General features: G+C 39.4%; 1 protein-coding gene across 8 annotated transcripts in view; it reads right to left on the reverse strand.

Moving 5' to 3' along the window:
- Positions 1-316: 316 nt before the first annotated feature.
- The window catches only part of MAP7 (microtubule associated protein 7), a 210,833-nt gene continuing 189,819 nt past the window's right edge, over positions 317-21,330 (reverse strand). For all 8 annotated transcript variants that reach the window (XM_055114154.2, XM_055114153.2, XM_034962921.3 and 5 more), the window contains 8 exons: positions 20,126-20,414; positions 18,683-18,854; positions 18,375-18,476; positions 17,659-17,709; positions 17,498-17,555; positions 14,369-14,471; positions 3,447-3,670; positions 317-1,830 (listed from right to left, as the gene is read on the reverse strand). In XM_055114154.2, the coding sequence (XP_054970129.1) occupies positions 1,820-1,830; positions 3,447-3,670; positions 14,369-14,471; positions 17,498-17,555; positions 17,659-17,709; positions 18,375-18,476; positions 18,683-18,854; positions 20,126-20,414 (1,010 nt within the window). In that variant the 3' untranslated portion in view covers positions 317-1,819. The remainder of the gene's footprint in view (positions 1,831-3,446; positions 3,671-14,368; positions 14,472-17,497; positions 17,556-17,658; positions 17,710-18,374; positions 18,477-18,682; positions 18,855-20,125; positions 20,415-21,330) is intronic.

A 21,330-nucleotide genomic window follows, 5' to 3' on the forward strand; every position in this document is an offset into this window, starting at 1 on the left:
GCCAGCCATTGTAAAGGTCAGGGTCATTCTCTGGCAGTGCTGCTCTTTAACACAATATAATTAAGAATTTTGCACCACTTCTAATTAAAACTTGATTACTTAGAAGACTTTGTTTGCTAATGATGACTAAAGTTTAAAAACACACATGAAAAAGAAAAACAGCCAAAATACACCTACTGCTCTAAATTTTAAATAAGGCTATCCTATATGCTTAATCAACAGGAGGCTAGGAAAATGTCACTGAGTTAAATGAAGGACAATCTGAAGACTCAAGAATCAATCTGAGTGAAGTTGTAACATATGAGAAAGCTAGAAGTAAAACTATGTCAAACATTTTATTTGGTGTTTCATGCTATGTTGATTTAAACAAATTAAACAAGTTTGTTGAACAGATTTCTTTTCTAATATAATGACTATGTGTACATGGACAACTGAAAACAGGGAAAACCCCCAAATTAATGTTTTCACAAATTACAAGACATTACTAAAGACCATATGCCTGGATTAAAAAAAAATAGTCCAATAGATGAAGTCTCTCATTCAACCTAGCAGTTCAACCAATTTCTCTTTTAATAAAAGCTGCACATTACAGTGGTATAAATTTATCTTTTAAACACTCCACATAAAAACATGTGCACCCTCTCCTTCTACATTTAATCATTAGTAGTCTCTAAAATGGTAAAATAAAACTGAATTTATATTAGCAAATGAAAGTGCAAGTTTGTACAGCTAGGCTCAGCAGCAAAAGTGAAGAATAAGAATGAAAGGTGAAAAGCTGACAGATGCCACGCAGAGCAAGGACTTCCATGAAGGTCCGTGTCCTGTGTGCCAAACACAGTCAACATTCCATCATTTTCTCATTGCTCTTAAACGAGCAAAACCAAATTCTTTTTCTATTTAAAGAAATATTAAATCTTTATTTTCCCCAACATAATTTGTGATCAGGTAAGGCAAAGATAAGTCCACCATCACTGGGGACAGCAGCAACATACAGACTTCAGAAATAGCCCTGAATCATCAGTAACATTCTATCGTGGTAACATCAGAAGGAATGCAGCTAACAAATTAAATTTGTAATGTTGTCACATTATTCTAATTTATTTGATTAGTTTATCTGGAAAAACTTTATAAATACATTATGTAAGAGGGCAGTAAATTATTTTCTTGCTTTGAAAAAATAATGTTTTTTCACATTTTAAAACATTTTAGTCTGCTTTTGCAAAAGGAGTTGCAAGAAAAATGTGACAGCTGGGTTTGCAGAATGTCCATGTACAAGTTGTATTTATAAGAACCTGGTAATCTGCCTATAATTTGCTTCTACAAATAGAGCTCTTTGCAATAATATTTAAAAAAACAGGCTTAAACTCTTCTCCTATTCATTCTACTTGTAGAACAAAGAGGTACTTATTTTTCAAGTATTATAAAAGGTAAAAATTTTTTTGCCAATTTTACATGTTAAGCTTTTAAGACCAAAAAAATCATGCCTAGTCAGCCCATTTCTTTTATAACCAAATTCTCTTGTCTTTTAAAGAATGCAGAAAAATATTGATTGCTAAGAAGGAGCACACTGGAAAAAGCCATTTTAAAGCCATTTTAAAGTATTGAAGAATGAGACATATTTCTTTTTTCCTATTGATGAAAATTATTAGAAAAGCTATCCAGTCTGTTGTCTTTAGCTAGTTTTAATAAATCTTTTCAAAATGATGGTCAAGAACTCTAGAAAACGGGTGGAGGGGATGCTCCTTTATAGCAGGAAAGGAATTCCATTAATTGTAGAAATTCTCATTAAATTTCAGCTTTGGTTCTTCAGAAGAAACACTCATATAACTTCTACATGAAGAGACAGAAAAAGAACAGATTAATATGACATTTATCTAAAATCTTATTTCAAGAATACCATAGTAATACCTTAAATTTCTAAAACTTACTATACTGTTATATACACTTATATAAGAATAGGCAATTTTGTTAGGATTCACAGTCTTATATTTAAGTGAATTCTGTTACTCATAGGAAACATATGTTCTTTTCTTTACATCAGCTTAGGCCACAGCCTTCATTTTTCCAAGTGGCATACACAGATTGTACTTTTCTCGGTTAGGGGTTTAAACATTCATTTCTCTTGTATCCTCAGTATCTGATGCTTAGGGTTCTAAACATATGTTGGAGGTTAAATAAATGTTGATAAATCATCTGGAAGTTCTTTCCCTCCCTGTAAATCTGTAACATGAGTAGGAAGCTGCGCTGGGCATGTTTCCATCAACATACCATTAGTCAGATTGTTCCCAAAGGCTTAAGAATCAGAAAGTCAGACAGGGGAGGGCCCTTACAACCTCCCTTCAAATCCTAGAAAAGTGGAGTTCACTAAAGTGAGGTTCCACTTCCAAGGTCAGTACACTAGAGGAGAAAAGAAGAGTAGCTTCATTTGGATGGGTGGTTCACATTGGTTATCTCATCACATTAAAAGTTGATTTATTACAGATTCACTGATTGAATCTAGAAGGCAAAACAATTTGCCCACAAATAATTCTGTATTGTCTCCATTTAGTTATCCTGAATTTGGCCAGTTCTTTTTGTAGAAATATAAAGAGATGCTGGTCAATACATGACAGTCATCTTCAGGGAAGAGAAGTCAACAAAATTGAAACAGGTTTGAAGAGACAGGGAGCACAGATTATCTTGCTAATTCCTGAGACTGATGGGATTGCGTTGCTGAGCTGCTATGACCACTAAATTAGTAATATTTGACATTACGTCTTCTTTCTTTGGGTCCTGATTGTTCTTTTTGCACAAAGACTTCAGGTCAAGTGTGGGTCAAAGAGACATTGTATAAGAAAGTCACAGGCAGTTTCAACAGCAACAAAATCATTTAACAAGTAAAGATCCTTAGACTCAGTGTGAGTACTGGTTTCATCACCTAAATCGTAACTATCCATCATGTCACATTTTGAAAGGACAATAATTTATTACCCAGGTTGCCAAACCCAAATAAGAGAAAAATGGTGGGAGAACATGATGGCAGTCTTCAAATACATGAAGACCTGAGAAAGATGGAAAAAACTCAGATCTTTCTCTAGTGGGCAGCACTAGGCCGGATGGTCCAAAATTATGGGGAGGCAGCCCTGTCTTTCTACAAAGCATATTCTGAGCATGCATGATGTCGGGTAATGGGTGCTGCTCTGTGCAGAGAGGCTGACAGACACCCACTGGGTGCTGCGGACTGGACTTCTGCACTGACTGAGAGAATAGGAGAGGCCTTAGAAGTTGTCCAATCCAACTCAAAATTCAATTTCTATGAGCCAGGCACAATCTCTTCCACTGTGGCTTACTTGGTCCTTTGAAGAACAAAGTGTTACCACAATCATACTGTAGAAGGCAGCAGTTCGTGTCCTCCTGGGTGTCAGATATTTCTGATGACTACAGAAGGGAGTTGGAGGCAAGCTTACCTGCAGTCTGCTGTGTCTGAACACCATCTACCTGAGGCAGGGGCCCAAGTGTCCCTTCATCATCAAAGGCCAAAATTGGATTCAAAGGAATTTCTGGGCTCTCACTGTTGGTGACATCTAATCTGGATGGTTTAGATCCAATGGGTAAGTTTATAATTTCTTCAAAATTTTCATTCTGAACAGATACACCATTTTCATTTGGTTGTTTTTCCAAATCGGGAGTGCTAAGGAATTTGAAAAATAAAAATAGAAATAAGTTAGTCTTAAAACTGGAAAACACATTATTAGGAAAACCAAAATGTTTTATAATGAATAATTTTATAAATCTACAATTAAAAAAATCAGACTGATGAGTCACATCATTACTAACAAAAATAATAAATTGTGGTGTATTTGTACCTTAAATTCTTATTTTAAAAAATCTAGGTCAGGCACAGTGGCTCATGCCTGTAATCCTAGCGCTTTGGGAGGCCGAGATGGGAGGACTGCTCAAGGCCAGGAGTTCAAGACTAGCCTGGTAAACATAGCAAGACCCCCGTCTCTACAAAAGAAAAAAATTAGCTGTGTGTGGTGGCACGCACCAGTAGTCCAAGCTACTCTGGCAGTCGAGGTGGGAGGATCACTTGAGCTCAGGAGTTTGAGGCTTCAGTGAGCTATGATGGCACCACTGCATTCCAGCCTGGGCTATGGAGTAAGACCCTGTCTCTAAACAACAACAAAAAAATTTTAAATCTGTTATTTTGTTATGAAAATTATCAAATAGAACAATTTATCAATTACAACAGATCATCATTAATAGAAGTAAATCAGCAGCAGCAGCAGTTCTACACATTTAATGATTTCTGCTGCAGGCATTTTTATATTCATCTGATAAAGAGTACCACTTATGAGGACCTTTGCCTCAAAGATGAGGGGATTATAATTTGGAGGGGGGAGTAAATGATTTGCACAAAGTCACACAACTGCTGAGAGATAGTTGAGGCTAAATGCACGATCTCTTAATCTCTGGTCCTGTGTTTTTCTCATTAAGCCATTTCGCACACTTTCTAGATATTCCAGCTTCCTAAAGCCCTTGCATAATTTCATATGTAAATTTTTGAAGACCAATCTTCTTATCTTTGCCCCTTAAATCTGCCTCTGACCTCATCTTGATCCTTATGAATTCATGCTTAATATCTTGGATTTATTTTTGAGATATACTTAATTGGCCCCAAATACTTAATCTTCTACGGTTTTTCTTAGATTGCCACTCTCTCCAACTAAATTGGCAGCCCCTTATGTTATAGGCTCATTATTATGCTTTACAATGTAGCCAAATAATGCCTATGCATCAAATGAGTGCTAAACTAATTTTACCATTCATTTTATTTCATTGCAGCATATACATATGTGTGCAAGCTTCATAACTTGTTCAATGCTCAACAAATTAACCTTAGTCTCAGTAATACCAACTGCTTGAACATTGTTAGCAGGTCAGTTTGTCTTCTCAAATTGGAAAACGATGCTAATGTAAATCCAACCTTTCTACTGCTTTTTAAGACTTTGCTTTTTTTGCCTGATTGAATAAATAGTTTACTTTCTTTTTCCTTTTTTGAGAAGGGTCTCACTCTGTTGCCCAGGCTGGAGTGCAGTGGTACAGTCTCAGCTCACTCCAACTTCTGCCTCCTGGGTTAAAGTGGTTCCTGAGTCTCAGCCTCCCAAATAGCTGGGACTACAGGGGCAAGCCACTATGCCTAGCTAATTTTTGTATTTTTAGTAGAGACAGGGTTTCTTCGTGTTGGCCAGGATGGTCTCGAACTCCTGGCCTCAAGTGATCTGCCCCCATCGGCCTCCCAAAGTGCTGGGATTACAGCCATGAGCCACCGCGCCCAGTCAAAATAGTTTACTTTCTCTACTGAGTGAGAAGTATTGACTTTGGAACACATTCTAAAGCATTTCTGATTTGAATATTTGTGTATTTTTAAAATTATTAAACCTTCTTTTTTTACGGAAAAAATGAAGATGCCTGTCCTAAGTGTCTCACAAGGCATTGCAGAATACACTGAAAACATTATTTGTAAAATAATCTAAAATATTATACAGAAATATTATACAGTGTGATGATGCTTTTCTGCTATTTTACTAAGAAGGGAAGGGAATGCCACTAGGCATTATAAGTCTCCACAAGAGTACAGTCACACACATGTGCACATGCACCCCCCCCAAGTCACATGTGCACACACATGCCTAACACCTACTGTTCTAAGTGCCTGGGCTGCCACACCCATCTTCCTGTTCTTGCCTAACACCAACAGCCTTTCTGTAACTAGGGAAACAATTTTGGTTCTTAATACAGAGAGAATTTAAGTAGAAGTCCTGGCAAAGGATAAAGAACAGGAACGTATCTCCAGAGCCCCCTTTCCTTGGCAACCTTAACCTGTCACCTTCCAGGCCTGCATGTGCTAACAAGTCATAATGGCAATGGCTAACCCCAGACTTGAGCCAGTATCAGATTTCATTTCCCCTCCACCTGCCCATTCTAACTGCTGGCAATCAGAGGGATAATTGTGCTATATGCATTGGATGACAAGTCATGAAATGTTCAGGGGACATCGGGACTGGTAGAAACTATAAAACTGAAACTGAAGTACTGGGGTTAAGGAGTATGGATCCGTGTATCCACTCAGAATAAGAGCACCAGCTTCTGAATTCCCTGCCTTCAGTTACCTTCTGAAGTTTGAAGACTGATGTAAGACTTTTGAAGACCGCACGCTTTGCTCCAGTCCAAAATGTGTACAGGGAGGGGTTGGGACCTTGCCAAGAATCTGCAGTCCACACAGCTTATGGAAGCCAGAACCTTATTTTCTCTTGATATTTATTAATTATGTTAAAACAAGTAACTTTTAAATTAAAAGGGATATATCTCTTCCTTGTGAACAATAGGGGCCTGGGAATGTTACTTTTCCTTCAGGCCAAACTAAGAGCAATGATGAACTCAAGATTTGGAGGGAAAATGAATGGGTCAAACACCAAAATTACCAAAAACTTCTTATTTTAAAAAAAAGACGAACATTCTACGAAAAGACAGCTCCCCTACGGCTATGAACAAACATGAAATGTCTTCTGGAGTATTAGGAGGGTAAGGCAGTAGCTGTATAGGCAGCAGAGCTTCTTAGCCTCTGGACTAGAGATTCTCAGCTGGGGGTAGAAGAACATCTCAGAATGACCTGAGAAACTGCAGATAACTTCCTCTGTTCCCATTCTGATATTCACCCCTGTCCTCCCCGACTTGTATTCATATGGATCCGTATCCTTTGTTTCCTGTTCCAAAGCAAGTTTCCTATCCATGAACAAATATTTTCCTCAATTCTTGTGGAGCATCCCTCCACAAGTACTCTCTCTTAAGAACCAAACATGGCTTTTGAGTAAGAATGATCAGCTCAAGGGCATATATAATACTCATATATTTCATAAAGATATATTTCAAGTATTTTATAAACATCATATATCTTACATAGGAAAATGTATATATTCATTTATAAAATTTTATAAAATCCATATATGTTATTAATATATATTCATATACTTCTTTGAGACAGGGTCTCACTCTGTTGCCCAAGCTGGAGTGCAGTGGTGCAATCACGGCTTACTGCAGCTTCAATTCCCTGGGCTCAGGCGATCCTCCCGCCTCAGCCTCCCGCGTATCTGGGACTACAGATGCATGCCACTGCCCTCGGCTGATCTTTGTATTTTTTGTAGAGACGGGATCTTGCCATGTTGCTAGCTGGTCTTGAACTCCTGGGCTCAAGTGATCTGCTTGCCTAGACCTGCTAAAGTGCTGGGATTACAGGCGTGAGCCACCACACTTGGCATATTCACATATTTCTGTACACCTTTAAAATCTGGCCAGAATTGTGATAACTCAAACCCTCTTCCATTCTAACTAATGTCAGTGGGGAACCTGTCAGGGGGAAAAGAGATGGGCAAGAAAAATGGCTTTGGGGCAAAGGGGCCAGGCGTCTCACTCAGGAGTAAGGTGAGGAGTAGGGTTCAGGATACTTCTGGTACAGAGTTGCTCTATAACAAAGGGTCTCAGTCCTAGCTGCTAGGAAAAGTAATGTTAGGGGGTCGCCATCCTCCTGGGGTGCTGCTAGACAGTTTGCTGAAATATCTCAAGGTGGGGAGGAGCAAATGTAATTTAGTTCACAGCATTCATTTATTTACAAATATATTGGGTACTAAAGACATTAGGAAAAGTGATACTTCTCTCTCAATTTGAATGAAAAGATAGTCATTCTGAGCAGTGGAGTTTTCTAGCAAAAATAAATTCTACCACTATACTTGCATGATCTGTCATGATGGATTTTCATGGAGTATCAGGCACACCATGTTCTTTGGCAGGGACCCCGAGCATTTCCATTAATCAGTGATTTAATTCACAGTGGGCAAGCTGGAGGGATCTATAACTCTACTTGAGGTGCAAAGTAGGGTATTTAATAAAGATACTGACTGATCACAAGGATCATGGAATGCCTCACTAAAAATAATGCACTGAGATGAAAACCAAAGATTTTATAAGCATTTTAAGGTTAATTTGAAACTAGGAGTGAAAGGAAATATTTATGGATGTGATTTGTCATTTAAAGTTTTTAACAGAATTTCAGATGTAAAACTGTTTAAAAACCTGAGTTTCCACTGCATCAAAGGGAATGTTTATTCATGAATGGGAAGCTGTTTTGGGGATGGATTTTAAAGACAAGAATAGGCTGGGTGTGGTGGCTCACGCCTGTAATCCCAACACTTCAGGAGGCCAAGGTGGGATGACTGCTTAAGGCCAGAGGCCAAGAGTTTGAGACTAGCCTGGGCAACACAGGGAGACCTAATCTCTATAAAAATATATATGTTTTAAATTAGCTGGGTGTGGTGGCTCGCACCTGTAGTCCCAGCTACTCAGAAGGCTGGGGTGGGAGGATCATTTGAGCCAGGAGGTAGAGGCTGCAGTGAGCCATGCTCGTACCACTGCACTCCAGGCTTGGTGACAGAGCAAGACTCTGTTTTATAAAATAAAAATAAAACAAAATAAAGACAGGAATAAGCAAGCCCTTCTCTAGATGGAAGAGTTTAAGTGGCAGAGAGCCCCAGGGATCAGTGCTAGGGTTAGTTTTATAATAATCGGAAGACAAGCAGGATAAAATTTAAGTATGCAGATAATGTTTATTCTTGGAAATACAAGTCATAAAAATAGCCCCTCGAGAACAACAGGGAAAATCATGAAATGAGTGACAAGGCAGGCAGTCTGTAAAAGCAGTGGGTTTAGAAAACTGTCAGCTGAGCTATCCTTAAAAGACAGTGAATGATCAGTCACAATGGAGGTTAAGACATCTTGGGATCACTGCAAACTGTTCCTTGGTGATACTGACTCCTTGTGTTTTGCTGGTAAAAAAAAAAAACAAAACGAAAAAACAAAAAAAAGCCAATAAAATGCTAGGCAGGAGAAGATGGGATACCAGGAACAAACCAAAAGCATTATTTTACATCACACTGCAGCTACACCTAGTGTACTGTGTGTTTTCTGGACACTGCATTCATTTTAGGAGGATAAAGATAATGATATGTAACATTCATATAGTACAACAGTTTTCGGAACTCCTTCACAGATAGCATTTCACTGAACCTCCCAATACTTTGTGTGGAAAGTATCTCCATGTCCAGATGAGAAAACTAAGGCTTAATTAAGTAGGTTAACCCCACAGTTGCTGAACTTCTCAAAGGTAAAACTAGGGATCCAGCCTGGAACTTTTGGTTCTGAAGCTCTTTTTCCTCAACCCCATATTCATGCTGAAGAATCTCTGAAGAAATATGAATAAAATATTCAAACAGCTGAAGAAGGAGTCTTTTAGAGATAAGGTAAATATGTCAGTTATTGATTTACTGCCTCTCAGCTCCAAATTCACCCATCATTCCTGTTCTGTGAAACTGGATCCAGGCCTGTTAAATAATTATCCTTTGCCACTGCTGGAGAGACACTGCAGCAGAGTTTTGCTTTCTGGTTGGTGTGTGCTTGCTCAGCAGGCTTCTTTAGCATACACGTGCTTTTCCCAGTGCCTGGCTCCTGCAGTGCACAGTGGCCAGCAGCCTCCCACCAGCACCCCCACGGGGCAGATTCATGGTAGAGTGCTTCTGGGGAGACAGTGAACAGCTTTCCTAGGCACTCTAGAGGGTGGATCTCTGGCAAGTTCTGCTGGCAAGAAAACATAGCAACTTCTCTGGCATCCAATATAAACAGTTATATCCTCTCTAACAAGGTCTGGATTACAGACCTGCAGGGTAAGGGATCTTTCTTCTTGGGTGCAACACTAGGGTATGTGACTGCTCCTTGTATCTGCTATTCGTTTTTTTTTTTTTTTTTAACAGGGTCCCACTCTGTTGCCCAGGGTGGAGTGCAGGGGCATGATCAAGGCTCACTGCAGCCTCGACCTCCTGAGCTCACGCTATCCTCCCACCTCAGCCTCCTGAATAGATGGGACTATAGGTGTACACCACTGGGCCTGGCTAACTTTTTGTATTTTTAGTAGAGATGGGGTTTTGCCATGTTACTCAGGCTGGTCTCCAACTGGGCTCAAGTGATCCACCTGCCTCAGCCTCTCAAAGGGCTGGGATCACAGGTGTGAGCCACCACACCAGGCCCCTAAATTCTTTAGAATTCTCTTTCTTTTTTCCTTTTTTCCCTATCATTCCCACAAGTTCTCTTTATTTCTTATAAGCCAAACCAAAATCATAGTTACTCCATCCTATTTACTCCAATCCTAATGATAGTTATTCTTTAAATTTTCTCCGGTTTAAATCTATGTTTTTTTCCTTCTGATTAGACCCCGACTGATACAGTAAACATAATAGGAGGATTCAGCTTATAAAATAAGTGTAGACAGGGAATAGAAATAAGACCCATAAAACTATGAAGGGTATGGAAACTACAAACAATGACATTCTCTAAAACCTAGTTTATGATAACTATGGATCCTAACCTTGAAACTGCAAAGAGCAGCTATAAGAGAAATAAAAGTACTTCTTTATGCCCTTCTTTTCTTGTACTTGTTGCTATAAGAGGTAATACAAGGCAAAAATACAGATTGTTTCAAGATCGATCTGGATGAATTCAAGGACGACAAATTTAAAAATAATTAAGGGAAGCAGAATTTCTTAGGCTACATATCACAAACTGTGTGTCATATAATGGGGACCAAACTTAACATCACATTAAACATTTCCTACAGGTCAATGTCATTCAGAAATGCACTGTTTCTCAAACTGGGGTCCTGTTCTTTACATGATTTTTAAAAATTTATGTTTTCACCCAGGTAACTTAAAAAAATCATGTACAGTCTGATCATCTGTCTGACTGATTATCACAAAGCTGAGTTTTGCTACATAATTTCAGTGCTCCATTTTCAGGTGTATTTCAAAGCATACTGATATCAGGTAGCACCAGCTTATTTGACAAGGGCTAATGACATGAACCAGCTGAACTGCTAAATAAATATGCTAGTGCCATGTAAAAGCCAAGTATCATCATGGCACTCTGTATTAAAAAGAGGTTAGGGGTTTTAAAGCAGTTCAAACAGAGAGAAGCAGTGAGTGAAATGAATCATGGTTATCCCTAATGCAAAAGGGATCAATCAGTACCATATGTATATTACCCACTTAATTTCAGAAAAACATCATTCTTCACAATAATTTCACTGTTCTTGATTTTACAGCTTTATTTATTTTTTTGAGACAGGGTCTCGCTCTGTCACTCAGGTTGGAGTGCAGAGTTCTGATCAAGGCTCACTGCAGCTTTGACCTCCTGGGCTCTAGTGATCTTCCCACCTCAGCCCCCCAAGTAGCTGGGACTACAGTTGTGTGCCACCATGCCTGGCTAATTTTTGTATTTTTTTAGAAAAGGGGTTTCACCATGTTCCCCAGGCTAGTCTTAAACTCCTGAACTCAAGTGATCTTCCCACCTTGGCCTCCCAGAGTGCTGGGATTACAGGCGTGAGCCACCATGCCCAGCTGGTATTTAGTATTTGAGGGGCAAAAGCATTTAGGTGGCTACTGCAAACATCCAGGGACTTGGTCAGTGGGGGTGCCCTAGAAATGGAAATCAAGGGATAGAAGGGTAACATTGTGGGGGAAGGTTGAAAGTAGTTTTATTATTTATGTAAATTTGTGATCTGCTGTTTTGGCTTTATAAATGAACAAGGGCTATAGAAATTTTAAACCTAAATTTATATTTGTAAAAATAATACAAGTAACTCTGGGAATCTACTATATATATATATATATTATATATATATAAAATATATACATCTACTATATATAAAAATATGTATCTACTATATATAAAAAATATATATATCTACTATATATAAATTTCCTTTATATAAATTCCTTTAAATTCCTATAAATATATATAAATTTCCTTTAAAGGAAATATATATCTACTATATATAAAAATAAATTTCCTTTATATAAATTCCTTTAAATTCCTATAAATATATATTTCCTTTAAAGGAAATATATATATATAGTAGATATATATAAAAATATATATAGTAGATATATATACATATATATTTCCTTTAAAGGAAATATATATATAGTAGATATATATAAAAATATATATAGTAGATATATATACATATATATTTCCTTTAAAGGAAATATATATATAGTAGATATATATAAAAATATATATAGTAGATATATATACATATATATTTCCTTTAAAGGAGAAACACTGGAGTAGATGGCCAATGGATTTCATATTAGGCTTATTCTTATATTCTGATGTTTATGTCTGATGCTCATCTGGACCTGCCTGTATTGTCAGGTGAAAGTAGAAAAAGGCTATGCTTATGTTTCTTCTAATGGTTTGACAGGGATTATTTTACATATATGACAAAGGATAATTTATTTGTTGGGTAAAGATGGATGACACCAGTAAGTTCATTTTGGTTTCATTACAAATTGTTGCTTTTCTGTGTGTGGAAAAGGCTAAAATATAACAGAATTTTATTATCTGTATCAAATATAGTAAAATTATTTTTTAGGTTCTTATATAATGATTAATTGCTTGGTGATATTACTACTGAAGAGAGTCAAATTATGCATAAATTAACTTTATAGATCAGATAACATAATCAGTGGCTTAAGAAGCTATGGTAGGCTGGGTGTGATGGCTCATGCCTGTAATCCCAGCACTTTGGGAGGCCAAGACGGGTGGATCATTTGAGGTCAGGAGGTCAAGACCAGCCTGGTCAATATGATGAAACCCATCTCTACTAAAAATACAAAAATTAGCTGGGTGTGTCTCCTTGAACCCAGGAGGTGGAGGTTGCAGTGAGCCAAGATAACACCACTGCATCCAGCCTGGGCAACAGAGTGAGAGTCTATCTCAAAAAAAAATAATAATAAAAGAAACTATGGTAGGCATTGTCTGTTCCCCATAATAATGGGATTCTCTCTGTGGTATCTTTTACTCTTTTTCTTTTAAAAAAGAAATCTCTGAAGTCAATGAATTGAACATAATAAGTTTTAGGGAATGAATTTAAAAAATCTAATTAAAACTAAGAAAAAATACGATTTAATATAGATCTTAGGTAATTACAACAATAAAGTTATTCAACATAATTGGAAATGAATTATTAAGATCTCTCAGGGTATCCTCTTTGGTATTATAGTAGGCAAAAAATAAATAAATAAAAATTCCACGGTCTCAGAAAGATATCAACACAATAGTAGGGTGACTTACCTTTTAACTGCTGCCCATTACATTATAAAATGTTACATTACATTATAAAATTACATTATAAAATGTAGTGTCTGTGTTTCTGTACTTATCCTGGCCAAAAGCCGAGAAACAATTATGTGTTTTTAGATTAAGAAAATAATTTGAGGACCTTCAGATGTCTGTTGGTAGCAAAGACTGGCATTAAAGACAGGAAGACTCATACATTAAGTAGATTTCCCAAATTTAAAAAGTCATAGCTAAATTTTTTTGAACATTATTAAAAATATTTCTGCAAGTTCTCTATGATTGGATTTTTAGGCACAGGCTATGATTACCCTTATTTTTCGTTTTTGAAAATGTTCATATGATGCTGTTGATCTAATTACAAGGAAAGAGAAAGGCAATCTTTCTGAAATCCAGACTGTTTTCTAGGCTGTTGTTAGCAACTGTCTGGTTCTTCAATAAGAAGCCCTGTTATTAATAATATAAGAAATACTGACATCTACATGACTTTTATATGGAACAAACATGTAAGTCACTGTAATATTATGTATGGCTAAAATGCAATTGTTATATACCATTAAAGAATGTGGATATGGTCCACATCAGGCTAAATATACACAAAGAAAACTAACAGATTATCACTTTTTTTTTGTTTGTTTTTTGAGACAGGGTCTCACTCTGTCACCCAGGCTGGACTGCAGTGGCAGGAGTTTGGCTCACTGCATCCTTGACCTCCTGGGCTCATGCAATCTTCCTACCTCAGCCTCCCAAGGTGGGACTACAAGCACACACTATCATGTCTGCTAGTTTTTCTATTTTTTTTTGTAGAGATGGTGCTTTGCTATGTTGCCCAGGCTGGTCTAGAACTCTCAGCCTTAAGTAATCCTCCCTCCTCAGCCTCCCAAAGTGTTGGGATTACAGGAGTGAGCCCTGCACTTGGCCACTTGTAATATTCTTGGAACAGTCACACTAAATCCTCACCATCACATTTAATGACTCGAGAAAAAAGATATTTCCACTTTCTTGGAGTACAGAATTACTAGCTCAACCAAAAATCAATGAAGCCCCCCAAAATAATAAATCCTAATGTTAAGACTTTGAAATTCTGGTGGAGCTGGTGGCTAAAAACAGTAATGTTTTACTTTAATTAATGTCAGTGAAAACTCACCTCTCCACTGTCACTTTTGACTGGTGTGAGGTAACCACATGTGGGCTGCCAACTGGCTTTCCATTTCCCGGAGCGTTTGTTGTACATGGAAGTGCAGATACCTCTGGGCATAGTAAAGGAGACAGAACACAGGGTTACTAATATTCTTTTCTTAGACCTAACCTCCAAGAGCCAGAATGCCTTGATTTATGTGCTGGTTCTGCTACTTAAGTGATGTGAGACCTTGGGCACATCACCTAAACTCTCTGTGCCTTAGTTTCCTCATTAGTAATAGTACCTACTTCATAGATTGTTAGAATTAAATGTATTCATATTAATACATGTAAAGGACTTAGAACAGTGTCTGGCACGTTGGAAGGGCTAAGTATTATTATTTTTCCTTGCACTAAAGTTACAGAAAGTATATAATATTGAAACCAAAGCAACTGATAAAGACAGCAGTAAGCTGACTTGATCAAGCTGACACTGAATATCTTTACAAAGGATTCAGAGCAAATCACCATGGAACACCATAAGTATTAAAAATATTTTTGAAAACTCAGTTTAGTCCTATGCACACTTAGAACGATGAGGATTTCACGAATGGAAAGCGGTGTACTGTACCTAACCATTCCACCTCATTATTCAAAGCTCAATGTTGCAGCCCACTTTAAGCTGACAATATTGATGACTGCCTCTAAAATACAGGACAGGGTTACTTATAAACCTTTACACAGGCTGGAGTTTCACATATATCTGTGGTAGATTATGGTTTCAGCTTGATGTGAGAGAATAACTGAAATAATTCCTACCCCTCACCCCCTTGCCCCCTGCTTTTTTTTGAGACAGGGTCTCATTCTGTCACCCAGGCTGCAGTGCAGTGGTGTGATCACGGCTCACTACAGCCTCGACCTCCTGGGCTTAGGCAATCCTCCTGCTTCAGCCTCTCAAGTAGCTGGAACCACAAGTACATGCCAACATGCCCAGCTAATTAAAAAAAAAAATTATTTGTAGAGACAGGGTCTTGCTATGTTGCCCAGTCTTGAACTCCTGAGCTCAAGTGATCCTCCTGCCTCAGCCTCCCAAAGTGTTGGGATTATAGGCATGAGCTACCTCACCTGGTCTGAAATAATTCCAAGACAATGTGATTTTACAACCTGGCACAAATTCAATAAAGCTGCCAGAGGTACAAGAGATCTGATAACTAAGGCAGAAAGGTAAGTGATAATTTCAAATCTGCCCAAATTTGCAAAGCTGGTGACAGGCAGCCCCTGAGAAAACATCTGATAGGTCTGTAAACTCACCTGCCTGCTTACCCAACTTAGAATTCTCTTTGTAGCACTGGTAACACCAGTCAGCCCGCAATCAGATGTGGGACTGGGAGAAGGGGAATATTTGTTAGGCACAGCTAATCCTCAAGCCTCCTTTTAGCAGTTTTAACTCAAATCAAATTTACATGAGTGTTGATAAACACAGCTATGCCAATCGGCAAGTTTCACCTTCCCTCTTGCCTTTGTTCACTCTTGGATTGATTTATAAAGAATACTGAAAGAACATATAAGGAAAGGGCAGGAAGGGGGAAAATGCAAACAAACCAACAAGGAGACTGGACAGGCACAAACTACAGCATTAGCCCCTCAAATAATCTTGAGCTGGTGCAATTTACAGCCTAAATTGATCACTCTGACAACTCACTGGGTACTATGCCTACTTACAGCCTGTGTCTATTACAATATTCTTGAAGACAGTATGCTAAAAATGCAATGGGGTTATAATATACAACCATTAGGACTATTCTCCAAACATACACATACATACATTAGGGCATCTTTAAAAGAGCATGAAAACTCCACTATAAAGGAATTATGACATGCAGAAACCAAAATAGCTTCTATGGAAATAAAACCAAGTCCCAAAATACCAATAATACTTTACATTTGAAGACCCTTAATGTTTATAGGCAATGTTCTGTCACATAAACCGTTGGATTTGATCTTTGAGCAAAAGGTATTCCAGCCTTTGCTTTTGTTTGTAAACAGAAAAAGAAAACTGCAGTACCTCTGGTCTTTTCTTTTCATATTGATATCACACATGAGGAAAGAGGAAGACAATGATGAGCTATCTACTAACCACCTGCATGTACAATCATGAAGACCACGAAGGATCACTGAAGGAGCAGAATCAGGAGCTGGGGGACCTGGGCCCCAGCTGCGTAAGCCTGGCCTGTCATTGGACCTGAGTGCCCCTGTGGGTAGAGGGACTTTGCCTATTTGTTCACACTGAATCCCAGCCCTATAACACGGCCTGGCACATAGAAGAGCTTCAAAAATGCTTGTTGACTCAAAGACAAAGCAAACCACTTCACAAGGCAGCAGTAGGAATTATGTATGAAAGATGTACCTGATACAAAAAGGGCACTTAATATTAATTTAATCTGAGTACTAAGGTTAATTTCACTTTTATTTTAAATACATTTGACTTATAATCTCCAAAAACAATCAATAATCTCTTTCCAAAGCCGATGGCACATAAGTAACTCTAATGAAATTTCAAGATCACTGTACATTATATGTATGGAAATATCACTCTTGACCCCAAGAATATGTACAACTATTATTTGTCAATTAAAAAAATAAGAATTTCAACAAATTTTTAACTTTATTTTGAAGTCAGATCTAAGATAAATAACATTTAAATCATTTTTCTGAGAACTTCTATAACACAAGTTGTCCAATGTGTAAATTTAAAGTCCTTTCTTAAGAGGAAATATAAATATATACTACTTGAGCAGACAGTATGTGATAAATGAAATTTAGTTTTATAAACTCAAAGGAAATTCTTCTAAAAGTATATGTATACACATATATGTATAAGTATATATACATATATGCATAAATACGTATTACATAAGATGATTTAAAATATCAAGCAACCCATTAGAGTATAAACAAACGTGAAAAGTAACTGGTAGAAACACTAGACAGTTTTACATAAGAGGAAGGAAGGACTCGATGACAGACCCCTAAGCTTCTGTGAGTCTGTAAGCACTGGATCTTTTTTCCCTCCATCAATTCCTGAATATCTTCACCCCTGGAGAGTCAATTTAAACATTTTATATATAAATTGGTTTGAGTTCATTGACAGAAATACCTGTTCCTCCAGTGAGAGCTCCCTTGGCTATATCACCGTTTCTCTGATCACTGGTTTTCTACGAAGAAGAAAAAAAGAGGACTTTTAAAAATCAGAGTTACAAGTGAAAATGAAAAAGATAAAAGCATACAAAAGTAGTCAGAAAACGGCCATGTCAATACCTTATCTGTAGCTTCTGTTCTCCTGGTTCTTTTCATAATCTCCTCAAGTCGCTATAGGAAAGGAAGAATTGAGCAAGAAGATCAGACACAGAAAAAAAGCCAGCCTGGCACATTTAACTGATGAAATAAATAGATTATTTAAAATGGTCTGTTATTTTGGAAAAACACAATATGCACTTTTTTTTTTTTGAGATGGAGTCTTGCCCTGTCACGCAGGCTGGAGTGCTGTGTGGCAAGCTCTCAGTTCACTGTAGCCTCTGCCTCCTGGGCGCAAGCTGCCTCAGTCTCCCAGGTAGCTGGGATTACAGGCACCCACCACCACGCCCAGCTAATTTTTACATTTTTAGTAAAGACAAGGTTTCACCATGTTGGCCAGGCTGGTCTCGAACTCCTGACTTCGGTGATCCACCTGCCGTGGCCTCCCAAAGTGCTGGGATTACAGGCATGAGCCACCCGGCCCAGCCGTGCTACTTTGTCTTAATTGGAGTTATTCAAGAAAGTTGGAACTGCCTTAAGCTACATGAAGTGGAAGTAAGTGTTTTTTGGTGAGGGCTAAAACACCGAGAGAGATTTCTTTGCAGGACATTGTTATCACTGAGGGGGCTACTAGTTTATGTGGCAAGGGTAGAACACACGTTTTCTGATGGCCAGGGCTAGTCTCTGGGTCTTAGAGGTGCAAGTTCGCGTCCCGGGCCTCTGTACTAAGACGCAGCTACCTTCTTTCTCTCCAGGCGCTCCTGCTCTTCTCTCTGGAAATGCTTCTCTCGTTCCTGCCGGACCCTCTCTGCTTCTTCACGAACGCGAGCTTCTTCTTCTTTCTGAAAACAGAAGGTCGGCGTCTGCCTCTGACAAACAGGCGGGCTGCCCGGGTCTCCCAGGGGGTGCCCAGAGGTGGGGGCGAGGTGGCGGATGGAGAAGGTGTGGAAAGCGGGAGCACCAGCAGTGCAGTCCGCACCCTCCTCTGCTGGGCTGGGGCGTCTCCCTGCGGGACTGGGGCCGGGGCCAGGGTGGGGTGCGGCCGCACCTGCCTCTGGGCGCGCTCTGCCTCCTCCCGCTCGCGCAGCGCCCGCTCCTCCGCCTGCCGCTGCAGCTGCTCCTCCTTCTCCCGGGCCTGCTCGGCTTCCAGCCTGCGCGACTCCTCCTCACGGCGAGTCCTCTCTTCAGCCACCCGTTGAGCCAATTCCTCTCTCTTTTGTCTGGAAAAAGACAGAACAAAACCAAAACCAAAGACACCTGAGGAGAAATCTTTGAAGAGAGGCCTGCGTCGGTGGTTCTGTAGGGCGGTTCCTTTAGGCGTCCAGTAGAAAAATCCCCACTGGATGCCTTCACCACTGCTAAGGGACAAAGCGCGAAGCCACCCTTAGTCTTCCTCCCGCCTTGCCAGCTGCACTGCCGTCCGTGCTAAATAGAAACAACGTGTAACCACCAATATCTTGGGGAGAGCTGGCTTTTTGGAAGGAATTTAACTATTTTTTAAAGGCTCTGACTTGTTTAATTCAAATAATGTCACTTCTTAGTAATGAATTTGAAGCACCCCAGCCAAAGGAAATCTTTGTAAATAAATAAGGGTCATAGTGTTCTGTCACAGGACAGGAGGAAGACAGCCATGTAAGCTCCCTGTTGGAGCCAAGGGCAGGGCATGGCCAAGATGGCGGTCCAGCAAGTGCATGAGATCCTTCCCCAGGGTACAGTTGTGTTCGTTTGAAGAACAATTATATTGACATTCGTCTTATTAGGCCCAGAAGATGACCAATTAAACAAACTGTTTCTGGAATACTGCCTGGCAGGCAATCATGGGGCATGTAAAGATCCCACCTGGCTACACTCCGAGAGGAGTTTTATCTGGAAAGGAGAAAACATGAACCCTTATTATGCAGCCTTAATGTGATAATTACAAAGATAAAACGGAAACCTGGAGATTGGAGATGTGTTAAGTAAAAAAGCAGACTGTACAATTGTACCTCTGCTGTGGTTATAATTATGTAAATATGTATATGTATGTATATATACACACACACTCCCATACTGTTGAGAGACTAGAAAGGACCACCCAAAATGTACACTATTACTGAAAATTGGTATGATTATGGATTTTTTTTTTTCTCTAAAGCTTTCTCCATCAATGTTGTTGCACTGTCATTAAAATATGAAAACGTGGCTGGGCATGGTGGCTCATGTCTGTAATCTCAACACTTTGGGAGGTTCAGGTGGGAGGATCCCTTGAGCCCAAGAGTTTGAGACCAGCCTGGGCAATATAGTGAGACCCCATTTCTATTTAAAAAAAAAGAAGAAGATGTGATTTAAAAAACAAACTGCTTAGTAGTCATAGGAAAATTAGGTAAGAGTAATCCTGAAAGAACTAATCCATTCACTTTCATCAGTATTATCACCTCCTCCCTCTCAGAGGGGTGATGAGTTAATCCAAGTATCACTGACACCATGGTGTGGAGCAATGTCTCCCATTTACCTTTCAAGCTCTTCCTGCTCCCTCCTCTCCCTTTCTTCCTTTTCTCTCTGCTCTCGGGCCAGCCGCCTCTTCTCAGCTAGAAGCCTTGTGGCCTCCTCTGGGTCGGTGGTGCCTGCAGAAGTCTTAACAGAAGCACTGGCATTCACAGTGGATGACGGGGCTGAGACCATGGCTGGGGTGGGGACCGGGGCTGGAGCTGGGGCTGAGGCTGGAGCTGGGGCCGTGGCTGGAGCTGGGGCCGTGGCTGGAGCTGGGGCCGAGACTGGAGCTGGGGCCGTGGCTGGAGCAGCTGCACAAATAGGTACAAGGAGAAAACCAGTTGGAAACAAAATCCAAAGAACAAAACCAAAACTAGCATTCCCCACATCCAAGGCCTAGAATTTACCATTATGAAAGAAAAGGGAATGTTTATTACTGTGTGTTCTCACGGTTTCACTATGTTCTATCTGTAACCAAGCAACAGATAAAAAAATCAGTATGTGTAAGTAAGACATCCAACAAAGCTGACACTCTGTCACCAAGTCTTATTTTTATACCAGTTAAATCAGTTAACAACATATATTGAATGTGTACAAAGCCTCATGTTAGAGTCTGTGGGGAGTTATACACTGAGCAAAAAGAAGATGAGATCATCCATTTGTCTTTTATTGCATTTGAAAATTCCTACTCTTCGGTAACCATTCATTACTAGAGCAGCATCCTCAGCATCCATGCCACGAGTCCAGATTCAGCCTGGGAAGATGATACCCTATGAAGAGGACCCTTTTGTCTCCCCAGAGCTGTCTCTAGGTCTGAGATGGGAGGAGCTCGGGGCCTCTTTGGGAGCTGGCGTTCATTCTGCTTATATATCCCAGGCTGCCAAGATGCAAGATGGGAGCAGAAGTTCTCTGGCCTTACTCGGATTTAGGAAGATGACCTAGAGAGCTGGTGCCCCAGAAGCCCCACACTGATGCTCACAATTCTGCACCACAGTGAGCAAGGCACCAGCAAGTGCAAGCTCTGGCCCCTGGCTGCTCCAGCCCCTCCTTTTGAGAGTTACATTTCTACTTCTGCTTCCACAGACTTTTCTAGGCCATCATGATGCTCTAGCCCTTCTTTCCTTCCTTTTTCCATGGAAACAAATACTGGACTCCTCCTTTTTCTAACATTTTCACCTGTTTTGAATCATCTCTTCTTTCTTTGCCCCACCCTCTATCTTCAAATTA

This window comes from Pan paniscus, chromosome 5 (genome assembly GCF_029289425.2).
Source record: "Pan paniscus chromosome 5, NHGRI_mPanPan1-v2.0_pri, whole genome shotgun sequence".
NCBI lineage: Eukaryota > Metazoa > Chordata > Mammalia > Primates > Hominidae > Pan > Pan paniscus.